Raw genomic sequence first — 15,581 nt, forward strand, 5'->3', positions numbered from 1 at the left:
ACCATGGGAAATCTTAATAAAAACTGCTGCTCTCGAGACTGAACAAAAACCTTTATTTAAACAGTGTGGAATAAAACTATGTCTTAGGGATTCATTACTGCATGTGTGTGTGTGTGGCTAGTGTCTTCACTGTAAGTTCTATACTTTGATCTAGTATCTTCTACTGCATTAAATCAGTATAAATCCACACATGGAACAAAAGCACGGCAATGGCTCTGTTCTCCTTACTTCTTTTAAACAATAACAGTCATTCACACTGAAAAAGAAAAACATTTCTTAAAGAGCAAAGAGTAATAATTCCATTCCTATTAGCCTGGGTCCATAAAAAAAAGTATTAGTTTCTAAGAATCAGATGTTAAAATATGGGGTTTAAAACACTTTGCTTCAGCAATCAGCACTTTTAATTCCTGCTTTTGAACAACAATAAATCTACTTCAGTATTTCTGCTTTTGATTCTGATTATTCACATTATACAGCTGAGCTCTTGACAACTTTTTAATGAGAGAATGTCAAATCTGAATACTTATTTTTAGTAACTGCTGTGGCCTTATTCTTTTCAGACCTTTACATTCTTTAATAGACATAAAAATGGTCAACTATTTAGGATTTATAATATGTAACTACTTATTAAACTATAGCTCTATGTTTACAGGATTATTCTTTCCCATCATCTAAATTTAAGAAGCTACATTTCTTATAAAATTACTCGTGATCTTTGTTTAAATAGACTTTTACAAAGTTCTTTAAAGGTACCAGCAGTTATGCAATATCTGCACTTCCGGCAACAAAAAGACAGTTCTTTTGTTTCTCCTTTTAACTACTGGATTTGAAACAACAAAGCAGAAGTTGAACAGATTTTAGTAAATCTGAGCAAAAATCCAACTGAACTGAGTAATTTTCTTCCAAAAGAGTCTTTGAAGTTACTAGGAATATAAATTAAGAGCTAAAGTGTAATCTGATGCTACAACACAACCAGCAAAATCACCATTACACTGTGATGATGCATAAAATAATCTTGACACTCTACAAGTCAAAGGAAGTTTAATAAGCTGAAGAACAAGAAGCGAACAATGTCATTTCCCCCTTTTAAAGCAATGTTTCTGTTCCTTCTGCTATATTATATTACTTCTGCTCAAGTAACTTTACATCTTTATCACACTCCTTTTCTCTCTCCATTTATGTACTCACATAAAAACCGCAGGTTTTAGGTAACATGAACTCAAGAAACTAAAAAAGAGCTGGCAAGAAAATCAGGTAACACGGGAAAAGGTTACTTTCTTCACTACTCACTACATTCCTAGCTGTCTCAGATTTCATTTTCTTGCATCCTTCCACATTGTTTGTATTCAACTAACATCTGTTGCTAAAAAAGCAATTTGAGAATGTGTCCAGGCATATCTTACTTAACATAACAGAACTTCCTAGCATTATGAAATGCTAAATCACAACATCAAAATCAAAAGCACAAAGAAAATATTTTGGGAAAACTGTCTTTTACCTTTAATACAGAGGTCATGAACACTGACATCCCCATCAGCACAAAAATCATCAATCCTGTCACTCGCTGCTCCCGGATTCCCAAAAACTTTGGTTGTTCTCCTGGTGCTGAGCATTCAGATTCAACTTTCAGGCTGTTAACATGACTTATAGACAGGACAGTTGCAGCAACAAACCAGGGTAAGCCCATGAGAGAACATATTCCCAACATAATACCAACCATGAGCAGATCAAGATGATAACCACAGCCTTTCTGTAAAAACAAGCAAACAAATAACTTGATAAACTTTCTATTTATATGATAACATATTTCTAACTCAGCAGCTGAATAACCTACAACTACAAAAGTCAGATACTTTGAGAGTGTCCACAAAATTATATTTGCTCTTTATTAGTCCATTTACACATATATTTAGTAGCTGATGGTAATTTTACAAATTTCCAGAATGAATCTGATTTAAAATAAACCTGACGTACACAACATTAGACTTCCGTAAAAATTACTTTTACCTTCAGTTTATGCTCTTTCCTGTTTATAATAACGGCTGTTATTTGTTGATCCATGAAAATGAGAATGGTACAGAGTAAAGCAGGAAGAGCAGCAATCAAGAGTGTCCACCAAGGATTGCCTCCAAGAGGATCTATGAACCATCCTCGGTCTTTTCGGGTGGGCTGAAAAAAAACCCCAACCCATCAACAATGAGAATTAAATGACTAAAACAGACTGCAGATTTTATCACCACAAATAGCTTAAATGAGCAACAGATCATTCTCTTAAATATACATTTAGGTTGTTTTCCAATAGCTTTGACCAAAAGACTGCTTTGGCTGTTGCAAGTGAACATGACATTTATACGGAAAAAATTAAAACAAATCCATTCAGTTCCTTTATTTTTGTACATTTGCACAAAAGAATGCTTCCCTTTCAGTAATAATATGAAACATAGTTTCTTCTGTCAGATGAAACATACAGCCAAAACAGAAGAGGAACTACTTGATCAACTGCATTGTAATCAAAAATGAGAAATTTCTGTTTCTATACAACTCCGTTTTTCTACTGTTCATAAAACTGCAAGCATTTTAAAAGTTACATTTTTCAAAAGTTTTTATTTCTTACTTCGAACTTCTCTGGAACAAGAAGCTTAGGAGAAGGTACTCCTACAAGATAGTCAATCAAAACCATGATTACTATGGTCAGAAACACTGCAAAGTCACTGATGGTAGAGCGCACCTATAAAGAAAAGACTTGTGTTAAGCCTTGCTTTTTCACCATTATAATTTGCAAATCCGGAAAGTCGATTTTTTCCCCTATAAAAGGTGAAGTTTATTTATATTATACTACACCACTGAACCTTATCCATTTTTTCTTGTTACTTTTAAATTTAGGGTGCCTGCCAGCATAGTATGAAGTTGCAGAAGACAAGTATTTTGTACAACTGTTCACTCATTTAAAGGTGGTCTACTGCAAGAGGCAAATTACTTCAAACAACTCCATCATCTTCCTCTCCCCTCAATCCCACTAGGAGGCTGGGCCATCACAGCTAGTCCTTGGTACCTTAGGTCAATATTATTCATACATTTCATGTTTTAATTGATAGCAGGTGGATAATTTGCAATACATTCAAATTACCAACGATAACTTCAGTAAACATTAGAAAGACATTGCGGGGATGAGCTGAGGTTTATAGAAGATCTAACCACTTCATTTTGCCTAGCAGAAGTTACATAAATCACTGTAAGAAGAACCATCACATCAGCATCTATTAGAAACAGTAATCGCCTGAGGAACCACTCAAAACCCAATAGACATCAGTAGTTTGGGGAAAGCAATCAACTGTTTTGTACGGCTAGGTGAGGAAAAGAGCAATAATATTATCTCTACTAATGATACCTGGCAATACCCATTAATGTGCAGAGATGGACTACTTAGGTCTTTCAAAGTTTAGAATATCTTGTTGTAAGTCTACCAAAATACAGAATAAGCACCAAATTTTCTGCAGATGATTTCTTTCCTCAAATGTCCTAAATTCTGTAATTATTAAATGATTTTTGGGTTTTAATTTCCTTTCCTATCTTAAAAGAAATCTCTCAAGACAGAATTCAACTCCATTAAATTACACCAAGGTATATATTACAAGATAACAATAGTCTCTAATCAGAATTACCTTAGTTGGGAAATAGCGTTTGGTCTTGAATTTCTTAAGGAAAGAGGAGAGGAAAAATGTTGCAAAAAATAGTATGACAGACCAGAAGAGAACATCTGGAATATATGGTCCATGATGGCCACAAGCTGATCCACGAAACACACCATGAAATTCTAAACATTCCTGCAAAGAGAAAAACTCTTCATATGTCTATGTTTTACTCATTCAGTGCATTCAACCAAGCTTCCAACTTTTCTATAATAAACACATTTGAGAATGTTCATAATTCCAAAAAGGGGGTTCTTTCCTTCATCACTACCTCACCCGGAAAAAAACCAAACATGTGCTGTCTGTTCCAGAAAAGCCACAGTAGCCACCACTGATTATTTCAGGATACCAAAATGCTGGGAGATACCCAAGAAGAAACAGCTTATTTACAGTCACAGTACTCCTATTCTGTTTTACAAAGCATTGCAAGATTGCCCAGGAAAAGCAGAATATCCAACATAAACTTTAAGCTAACGAACATAAAAAAGGATCATCTCAGTTTCTACCAACTCTTTGACTTTGTTTTGCTCAGTTAAAGGAAAAAACACACTCTTAAAGAATAAGATTACCCAAACTATAAAAAAAGTTTCTAGCAAATCATAAAGAATGGATTTGAATAAAAAAAGAAAACAAAGTCAGATGATACCTATCCAAAAGACTTACTGAAATGCAAAGCAAAAAGTTAAAGTAGACACATGGAGTACAAATTAACAATAAGCCAATAAATCAAGTAACTGGAAGCAGCACTGCCTCAACCTAATTTATTAATTAATTTATTGAAAATTTAACTTATGACAGAAATTCTTGCTATTACCAATCTACTTTGATTATAAGATAACACCAAATCCTGGATCAGTTCTGTTTCTCAGGTAAGACTAAAGTTGCTTTAGATGATGAAAAGGCATTTAAAATAAATAATAAATAATAAATATAAAGGAAATATAAAATCTAAGTTCAAAAGAAACTGCCATCCTAAGTGATTGTGGTAAACTAGGAGCCATTGGTAGCACATAAAAAACAGTACTACTACAGGTCAAGTAAAGCACTGAGGTTTTACATGGAACTTCTGCTGTGGCATTTCAGTGCGAATGTCTAAGCTCAGACACAAGGGGAGCCTATATGCAGCTCTCCACTGCCATTTTAGACAGCTTCAGATGGCCAAAGTAGGGACACAACCTAGCAAGCATAACAAAAATTACAGCAGATCCAAATCATTCAAGATGCAGGTGGGAATCAGATGCCAGGGTATGCAAAGTGTCTGCACACAGCTGCATTTATTCCACTGCAGACCACCCAAGAAACTCCTAATCAGCAAAAGCATTTCTCCCTAAACACCTTCCAGAGTACTTCCACATGGTAACTTTCCTCCTCTTCACCTACCCAGAAAATTAGATATTGGTATAAAATATCCACTTCAGAAGTTAATGCTTTCAAACAGTTATTTTCAATTTCCAATAATTATTTTATTCCAATCAATATTTAGGTAGTTCCTTTGATTTTGTTGCAGTTTTATACCAACATCTAACAAACTAATGAAACATGTTTGCTGCCACAATAACTACAAATTCCATCATCACATCATATTAAAAATATTTCTTTCAGAAACTGGAAGAAAGCAAACTCCTGTTTATTCACCTCATCATATTCACCTGCAGAAAAATGACTGTGGTGCCTTAAGAGCATTAAGGTAGCTACCTCAAGCAGACATTTACATTAGCATTTACTTCCCTGGATTCACTTATCTAGTCCTCTACAATGACTGTTTAAAGCCTTATGGAAGAAAAAAGAGAGTTCAAAAATACAGTTTTAAGGAAAACAGTGCAGGTTCAATTAAAAAGAGAAATCAGATGAAAAAACATTAATCAAAACTGGTACCGTGCAGGTATTTATTATTTATACATATGTACATACACACACACAGATACCTACACACAGCTTTCAGATACTCACAGAAACTGTAAGGTTACTCCATGCTATATCTTCCCTAGTCTTATTCATACTCCTCCACACACGCAATGTTTCATTGCTTGGTTTCTGAGGCTCAGAACACACACACCTGAAAGGAAGAAAAAAAGTTTATATGCTTTTAAGCCATATGTGCCAAAATGCAGCAAAGTGAAGTAAATTCAAAAATCCTGAACAGCTTAAACCAGACTTTATCCCAAACTTCTATGGAAGAAGCAGAGTACAAGGCTTTTCCTTACATCACATGGCCTAGGACTATTGGGAGGGTGGCAGAAATGAAGAATCAGGTCGCCCTCAAGTAAGACACCATTTTGAGTAGGTAGTGAGCTAACTGAAGATATAAATGCTTACAGTGCTCAGCTTTAAAGCGACTGTATACGTACTTTTTAGCAATATTTTTGTAGAAGTAAAAATGCCCCTCCCTATTGCAGCATTTTGCAAACTTGCACCGTGGAATCCTTCTGTCAGGAGTAAACATCAGATAAAAAAACCCCAAAACACAACAGACTGAGTATTGATTTAATGGGATGTTTTCAAGTAAAGCTAATAAGTACACCAACTGGAAAGCTTAACATGTAAACATTTATGTAGAAGAGGAGAAAAAGGTAATAAGCAAGAAATAAGTCTCCTTTTTCTATGAGATTCACTGAAGACATTGAAAGCAACCCCAATGAACCATGGAAGGGAAAACCTGCATCCTGATAGTGTGAAGGTAAAGAAGGACAAAACTAAATGTGCACGGGCAAAAAGAACCTAGATTTGAAAAGCACAGTGTTTGGGGAATTTTAAAAATACTAAGTAAACAAATTTTCTTTTGTTAACTGAATCCTAAAGTAATAGCAAAAGGAAGTGGGAAAGGAGTGGAAAGCTGTAATTCCTACAAAGTAGTTGCCAACACAGAATCACCAGAAGAGAAAGGAATTGCAACCATAAGCATGATGTGACAGAACACATCATTAGTTGTTGGTCAAGGCAGCAACATAAACAAGCATGCTGAAGGAAAACTGACAAATTTCTCAACAAAGGCAATGAAGATAAAGTATGCCACCATGTAGATAAGCAGAAATCCAGAAAGACAAAAAAAAAAAAAAACACAGAGAAAAATATAAGAGTATTTGAGATTGTCTTGTGGCTCAGTTAACTGAACATGCTTGTTCTGCATCCTTTTCCCCACTGGAAGTTACAGACTGGGGAGAAAAAGAAAGTGAAAGGAGGAATAAAGCAATTGTGAACAGCTGGATCCCCTACAGCTTTGTGAGAGAAAAAATATAGAACAAACCCAAGCTGAACACAGTGGCATGTCCCAAAAAACATGTGTGACACCATATAGCTAAACCAAATTAAAATCCCACCTTCCCCTCTCCACCCTCGTGGCCTGCCTGTGGCAAAACACAATCAGGTGGCAAGTACCAGAAGACCTACAGTACAGTTTCTGCCAGATCAGAATTTACCATGCTCATACAGGAGTCCAGTGAGGACCCAAAGCCACTCAAACAGAGGGATGAGCAGCCAGTAGAAAGGGGAAAATAAGGAAGTGAATATATTCCCACAGCCCACTCCTGGCAACATGGCCTGCTCTTAACAGCTGTTAAGACAGGAAAGTGAGTGTAAATCTCAAGTGTGAACAGAATACAAGAAGCAGTCTGACAGGGTGTTTGCCCTTTTCCCCTGAAGGAAAGTACTGAATAAACACTGAATGATTGTAAAAGTGACCAGAGATCTTGGAGGGGAAACACAGTAGTCCAAACCTGGTTTGACACTGCTAGAGGTCATGCTGTGTGCAAGATGATCACTGTCCTGGCCAGGCAGAGCAGCTGCCCAGGAGGACAGTGAGTATCCTGCTCTCCAACTAGGGAATGACTGCCCAGTGCAACAAGCAGGGACTCTCACCCCAAGTGCATGCACATGACCTCGTTGGGGGTCCCTCACCCATATTTTGACCACACAGGTACAACTAAAGCTGGAAGATGCACATCTCCAACAGGAAGGCAGCACTAGCATTTATATGATTTCATTTAAACTATGAGAAATTAGCAGTTTTTCTGAGCAACAGTAAGCAGGATCTCCATCTGGCAGGTGTGAGCTGGCAACCCAATTCATCCTATTTCATGAAACTACACTTCCTAGAAGTAGCATGGCAGAAATCCTGTTCTGACCCTTAGTAAAGCTGCAGTTAAAGCAGGCTTTGTCATAGCCCCTTATCCCTTCCAACCACCCATAGCTAACACAGAAAATTCAATTCCACAGCATCCTGAATAGACTTTTTCTGAGGTTTCTCATGCCCATACCACCCTTAGCATTCCTCCTACCCTTCCTGGAAGTGGCACCCACTGCCATTTAATAAACAATATGTCTCTCTATATTTTCCTATTTATTTCACTAACAGATAGAAAGTTGGTACTTACGAATATGAAGTCAGTTTATCCAAATCATTGTGCATATTGAAGGCATACACTTCTCCCAAATGAACAAGCTTTTCCAGTGCCTCATAAATAAATATGATGCATATAAGTGCTGCAAAAGCTTCCTCAGTAAATCGAGTGATGTAGCACACAAGGCTGCTGGCATCTGTGGCTACAAGCACGATGCATAGAAATGCAGTCCACAGACCAATGCTAGTTCGCAGGGAGAGGTAGGAAAGACCATAATCCCTGTGTGAAGAAAGAAACAAAAGGCATTAACTGAGCCAAAACCCATCTGTACTATATTCTCTTTGAAAAGACACTGAGGCCAAGCTTTATAGGTATTTAGCACTTTTCTCATGCTTGATATTAGCTCTGAAGGAAGCAGAAACTTTTTTGTCTCATCTCCCACCAAAGCAAAGCAACACTGCAAGGTGTTTCTAGGATTGACAGTGCAACTACCTAGCTTGAGAAGCATCATGGGGATGGATCTCTCCAGAACTACCCAGATGGTTTCTCCTAGAGGGCAGATCGATCTCTGCTTACCCCTGCAGAAGCAAAGCCAACATCTTCACACAGTCAGAATATAACTTTTATTTAAGTCCTTGCCACTTCTTATTACTGATTTTCTCATCAGGTTTGCCAGTGCCTCACAGCTTTACCAAACCGTATCAACTTCTCACTCCCTTGCCACTGTATTTACCTTCATGGACGTACACATTTACTGCACACCTGCTTCCAATTACAGCCATTTTAACAGGCTAGAAAGTTAAAAAGTGCATCAACCCAATATAAACATCACTTACCTGCAAAATTTAAATAATATTTTTTCAAATACTAGAACTGGTCCGGTGCTTCCCAAGATAGTAAGAGGTTGCCCAGCAAAGAGAGAATAGGCAATCCCAGTTAATGAGGCTCCAAAGAGAGACTCTATTGCACTCTGTTTGGGGGAAAAGAAACTGTTGTAACTATGCTGCCTTTCAGGTTAGCATTTAGCATCATATCTGCATAAATACAGCCTTAAGATGCATTGACTTAGAAACAAGACAAGATGTAAACACATTGCAGTTAATCTCCATGTTTGAGACAAAAATAACTTAACACAGTTTTGCAGTAACAATACCATGGACAAGATTTTGAAAACTTCACTCCTGAGAAACATAAAGCCATCCAAAACCATGAAAACAAGTTACTAGTCCTGCTAGCTATGGAGGAAAAACATACCAACAATTATACAAATTTAAAAAAACTAAAACAAAGAAACAAAAAAGAAAATAGTTACTTAACATGTTGTTTACAGAAACAACTAATGGCCTCTGTAAAGTAGATATATATATATTGCAACATACCTGTACCAAAACGTGATACAGTGTGCCGTATCAAACCTGCATCAGTCAACCAAGCATTACAAAAGGAAAAAAAAAAAACAAACTGACAGGCATAGGTGCAGGGGAAATTACTGAAGAATATTGGTTTATGTGTACATGACACCAAAAATAGATGAGCAGTAAACCAATGTCCCACCTGGTAATGCATTTCTTTTCAAGGAATTAAGGTATCTACTTCAGTTCTTGAATTAAATGTTTTACTGTAACATTTTCTGCTAAAAAAAAACATTTACAATGCACCTCAAAACAGAGAGGCCAGAATTTTAAATACTAAAATTATACTAAATTTACTTGAAAATAGTTAAATACACCACCTACCACTATGAGAAGTCATGGATTACAGATTCCTGCAATGGAATTACAGTGTTCCTGGTGGAACTTTTAAGCATTTGCTATTTTGAAATTATGCAAGCCTAAGAAAACAGTATTTATGCAAACTTGAGCTCCAGTTCAGGAAAGCATCTGAAAAAGGTCAAAATGATTTGCTGAACTGGGGCTATTAAAAATGAAAATGAGTCCTTTGTTCATAATATTAGGAAAAAAAAATATAATCCCAGTCTCTTGTTCTATTACCTTTGAATTAGTGTTTTTGGTTAGTCAATGCATTAACCTTGGGGCTCTCAGTCAGGGTGGCAGAGACAGGAGCACTGTGGAGGTGATGGCCTCTGAGAATGCGAGGGAAGGTTTCAAAGACAAGCTGTGTACCTTACAATGTCAGCTACTGTGCTTGAACATGTGTGTGGAGTAACTAAATGTTTTATTCAATGATGCACACCAAGTATCTGAAGGCAGGAACAAACCCGCAAACAATTCCAGATAGCTAAAAGAAAGAAGGTGTTTGAGAATAAAGCTTTAAAAGGAGGGTACTTTCATTATTATATATGTTGTACGTTCAAAATTTACACTGACATTTTAGTAATCATTCCTACATTTAGAGTGGCAAAACCAGCACGCAGAAAAGACATAACTGAGTTCTGTATTTTCTATCAGCTTGAAGTGCTACATCAATAAACAAATAGCAGAGTCAACAGCAATACTTGAAAGAGATAAAGTAGTTCACTAAATTTTAATATAGTACAAGTTTAAAAACTTCATCTAAGTATCAAGAAGGATTTTGTAACACTATAAGCTTCAACAGAACCTTAAAATTTGTAAAGGACATGTCTGAATACATCCTTCCCTCCCACAAAAGGACAGAACCTTGTTTCTTTGTGATAGATTTAAAAACAGAAAATACACTTCACACTAGTTTACTTAAAAAACCAATTGACATTAAGTTACTAACATTGCTGATATTAAGTAATTTTTCCCTGCTTCAAAAACTAAAGTGCAATGATATTCTGGTGAAAAAGGTGCTGGTTTTATCCACTGCCCAACTTAACACTACCAAAACTTTGTATGCAGACAGTTTACATTTGAGACATTTACAATGAAGAGTATTTTCTGCTGATAAACCTCAGACACTTTATTTTATTGTGAGCAACATACCATTAGTGCAAGCACAAACATATCCTGTCCGTTTCATAAATGGACTGCTGGCCACACACTGTAGGCATTATCATCCTCGTAGGCCTACTACTCAAGGCCAGTACACGTTCTTGGCTATCCACCTTGAGCCTCTGACTTTGCCTAAAGTAGGCCTAGTGGGATGGTGCACCTTTACTGCTATTTACTGCTCTTAAGCAGCCAAAAAGAAGGCAATGCAAGCCTTTTCTCAATTCATTAAGCCATTCATCCAATAAGGCAGGATAAACATTTTTTTACCTCCCCTGTGCATCTTCTCCTGTTCACATGGGTTCCCCACATTTTCCATAGCAATTACCTTTTGGGGAAGATCTGCTTTGGGGCAGGCTAATCAAGTGCTGTGGGTAAATTCTTCAAATACAAGTATAAATAAATGAGACAAATGCACACAGTGACTTGCCTCTGAAGGTCTAAAAGCCTGGCCACTACCATTCTTTGTACTCACTATTCTGCCTTGTGTAGCTTCTCCCAGGAGCCCTCCAAAAGTGATTACAGGAGACATACAGGCACAGTATAGGAAAAGAATCGAGGCCAGGCACTGCAGGCTTAATGCATCCTTGAAGTCACTCAAGAAAAAAGGTGCTTTCCTTTGGATGTCAAGTATCAAACCACCAAAAAGCCTAAATAGGTGAGATGAAACTCGTCAAACTGTACACTAAAGGATTCTAGCTAGTTTAAAACTATGGGCTACACATGACTGCCAGTGCCTATTGCCGGCACAAATTAGCTATTTTATAATCCAGAATAAAGCATAACAATTAAAAACACAAATAAGAATCTTATCTATTCCAATTCAGCAGTATTCCAAATATAATCAAGCACTTTACCCACATTTTTAAAAGCTGACTAGGTTTTTTTTATATATATGGGCTAGATACTGAAAAAATAACTTTGCAAACCATTTTACCTAAACAATGTTTAAGTCAAATCTGTCTTAGAATATTCAAAACAAGGAACAGAAAAAATATGCTAAACCTCAGCCAAGATCCCTGCATTGACACATTTCAATATTACTACTCCAACACATACTTGTAGCTTTTTAATTTGAATTCTCTTCATACATATGATTATGTCCATAACTAAATTTAGGTCTATCATTTTTAACAGTGTTCTTATCTGGAATACACAGATATTCTATAAGTATAAAACCAAACATATATAAGTTAGTACAACTGCGCGAGTTATTACCAAGAATTTAAAAAGCAATTTAAAAAAAATCTTAAAGACTCCAAAATACTAGATACTCATTTGCACTTAGAAAAAATTATTTTTAGTTATTAAAAAAACCCAAACATTCCAAAGAAAAAGCCTAATCTACAGATAATTCTGTGAGCAGAAATGAACTTCTCAGCTCCACATACTGCCTACACAAACAGTAAAAAGTAATTAAAACAAAGCCACAATGATAGAATTCAATACAAATGTTGTAAAGTCTTTCTCAGAAAAGTATGAAAAAGATGAATTTGATTTAGAAGTTTATTATTTTGGGGATAACAACACTGTACATATATTCCAGAATTTTTCAGTTGATTTAATCTCTACTCTCATTTCAGATATTAAAGTTTAATCATAACCAGGTATTTTCAATGTTGGAGACTTCTTTGGCAAATATTTCGGAATTAACAGAGAACAACAATAACTGAAAGAAACTCCTTCAATTTTATTTTATCTCTGCAAGAAACCTAACCAAAACCCAAAGCTAATCAATACCAAACTACTTTTTGCCACTTTTTATTTCTTAATTTTCCATTTCCTATACATTTAATAAAACAGATTTGCATTAATGGGATTTTTTAGTACCTAGCCCAATACTGAAAATTGCACATTCCTGCTGTAATTATGATAATTGCATGCTCCTGAAGATTAAAATTTAAAACCCATCTCTTAAAAGTCAGTTAGTTAAATTAGGCAGCATCTTATGTGAAATCCTTCGCAAATGTGTTGAGAAACATTGCCAGAGGCTTGAAAATACTTTAAGCAGATTGGCACTTATAGGCAAGAATCCAACACTTGAAAAGGACAAAGGATGCGCTCTGACACTTATACTGTGATTTTTTAATGTTTAAATGTCAATCATTAAGGTGAAGATTTATCACTTTTATTTCTTTATGGTAGCTAGCATTTAGGGAAGTGAACACACCTTCCAGTTCTCTGAAGTTCAGGTCCAGCATGATGGCCTTCTTCTTTAAGACCCTCTCCTGGAGGAGTAGATCCATTTGGAAATTTAGGTGCCTTCCTTTTCTCCTACAGAAGAGACAGGGGGAAAAAAGAAAAAGGAAATAAAATATTTTGAGACTGCTTTTACACTAAAAAGTATAACTAAAAGACAGCATGCAGAAATTCTGTGCCTTCCACACCCTTTTTCATATTCCCAGCACATCAGCAGTCCTCCATTTTCCAAACTAATCTTTAGCTGAGTGCAGGTGACTAGAACTGTACAACACTGCCCAAAAGACCTTATTAGTACCTTGCACAACAGCATTCATCTTCCCTATATCTACATGAAATAGATTCCTGAAATACAATGAAACAAAGCCTAGATTTTCAGCATACAGTAGAGGCTCAACCATGAGACAGAAATCTTTAGATCGTTTTTTTTCTTCAACCATTTCCAGAGCAGAAACATTTAACATGCAGCAGAAACTTACCTCTTTTTATGATAGACACAGTATTTAGTTGAAATATAAATGAGAAGTCATTCCCCTGCTGAGCAAGCTGCTTACCAGCTCCTCATAAATTTTTCAGCTGAGCCTGCCTTCCAAAAAAGCTTGAGCCCTGCTTATTTTGAACACAAGTTACATGGTAACCTCAGGCTATTCATGAATAAACTGCACTGCTGTTACCCCCTTCTATTCCACCCACTATGCCAAACCACCACTGGTCTCAACACCAATGTCAACCTTCTGAACCAAAAGCACTGGTCTCTCCCCTGCTTTTGATCCTGAAGGCTCAAATTCCTCTAAGTTGTAAAGAGGGAGAAGGGGAAGAAAGAAGAAAGTCTTTCTAAGGACCCACTTTTCTAAGGACCCTTAGCTCTCATTCTAAGCCTGTATCATCACAACTGAGCAATGTGATCGATTTATATCTATTTCACAAACATTCTGTGAACAGTATATGCTAGACAAAATACATTAAAGCATTGCAATCAATGCTGCATGCAAACAGAAGTTCTTATAAGAATTAAAATATTCTTTCTGATCATTGCTGGACTAGTAGTAAAATTTGGTAACATGAACCTCAAGTACAATTTCTCACCAATTCTCCCAGTTCTCACACAAACTCATTTCAGTATTTCAAAGGAAATATAGTAAATAAAATTAACAGAAAACTGATTAACACAAAACTGATTAACGCATTTTTTCCCCTTCTTCTTTTCCTTTTTTAAAATTTTTTTCTGACTTAAATGGACAATCCACTTTTCCTTGCAAAACAGATGTGGGGACTTTCCTGATGCTTTACAGCCATCTGGACAGGAGCCAGCAGTGTGGCTAGGTGGCAAGAAAGGCCAGTGAGATCTTGGCATGTGTCAAGAAGAGTGTGACCAGCAGGACTAGGGCAGTGATTGTCCCTCTGTACTCAGAAGTTCGAATGTCACGTTCAGTTTAGGCCCCCTCACCACAAGACAGACTGGACCTTTATCTTTCCTTTTACCTGGGAAGGAACGCTTTTTGGTGGCTCAATTCGTATAGATGGATCCCACTCTCCTGGAGGCAGGACTGTCACTTGGTCTAAAAACTCATCAATTCCTGACAACAAATCATTTCGGTCTTTTGCTTTATAGGCAACATCATGGAAAACCTACAAGAAGAAAGTACTCAACATTCATTTTTGTTTTCTTTTTCTGAAAGAGGAACTGATGATCATTATATAATGATTACACATGATTATTTTTAAAAAGGCATGCAAAATATTTTGTGGGTCCTCAAAAGTTTGGCTTTTACTTTACTTACATACTTTTAAACTAAAAACTACCGGTATGTACATTCCTATGGACCATAAAATATGGAATTTTTTTTCAAACTCAAAATGAATATTGAGTTAATTTCTAAAATCAAATAAAAAGTTAGTTTTCAATATTCAGAACATCAAGTTCATGTACTATTATCTGAGTAATTCTGCCCCACAGCCACTGTACCACTATGCTGTGCTAAATCATGACAAAAAATACTTCAGCTAAGCTTCAAACCAAATCACAAGTTTTTATTAAGAATAAGAATGCATTTTTACACATCTAGCTTAATTAAGTTTAGAAGACTACTTAAAAAGCACTTGAAACCAATCCTACTAAAAAAAATGTAGTTTTACAGACTACTACAACATGAACTCCAAGATGCATTTTACACACACAGAGGAAAAAAAATGCTATTTTGCTATAAAAAACTGCTTGTACAAGATGATCCTAAATTGTTTCTGTACATTTGAAACCTGAACTGTTTTTCTTCAAGTACCATTAAATCTTCTAATCTTAAAACAGATCTCTGCAGTCTATTCACATCTTTTTAGACCATTGAATAATTTATTTTATTTCTGTGATCTAGAGTATTCCTAAAAATCAGATTAGCCTACCTAAAAAAGGTCAGAAGCTGCAACTAAAGATTTTAATATTCAGTTCT

General features: G+C 36.1%; 1 protein-coding gene across 13 annotated transcripts in view; it reads right to left on the reverse strand.

Moving 5' to 3' along the window:
• The window catches only part of SLC4A7 (solute carrier family 4 member 7), a 92,322-nt gene that overhangs the window by 12,226 nt on the left and 64,515 nt on the right, over window positions 1–15,581 (reverse strand). For all 13 annotated transcript variants that reach the window (XM_069007343.1, XM_069007341.1, XM_069007344.1 and 10 more), the window contains 10 exons: window positions 14,620–14,766; window positions 13,109–13,212; window positions 11,414–11,588; window positions 8,863–8,996; window positions 8,060–8,305; window positions 5,640–5,745; window positions 3,663–3,824; window positions 2,615–2,728; window positions 2,008–2,169; window positions 1,499–1,750 (listed from right to left, as the gene is read on the reverse strand). In XM_069007343.1, the coding sequence (XP_068863444.1) occupies window positions 1,499–1,750; window positions 2,008–2,169; window positions 2,615–2,728; window positions 3,663–3,824; window positions 5,640–5,745; window positions 8,060–8,305; window positions 8,863–8,996; window positions 11,414–11,588; window positions 13,109–13,212; window positions 14,620–14,766 (1,602 nt within the window). The remainder of the gene's footprint in view (window positions 1–1,498; window positions 1,751–2,007; window positions 2,170–2,614; window positions 2,729–3,662; window positions 3,825–5,639; window positions 5,746–8,059; window positions 8,306–8,862; window positions 8,997–11,413; window positions 11,589–13,108; window positions 13,213–14,619; window positions 14,767–15,581) is intronic.

This window comes from Aphelocoma coerulescens, chromosome 2 (genome assembly GCF_041296385.1).
Source record: "Aphelocoma coerulescens isolate FSJ_1873_10779 chromosome 2, UR_Acoe_1.0, whole genome shotgun sequence".
Taxonomy (NCBI): domain Eukaryota; kingdom Metazoa; phylum Chordata; class Aves; order Passeriformes; family Corvidae; genus Aphelocoma; species Aphelocoma coerulescens.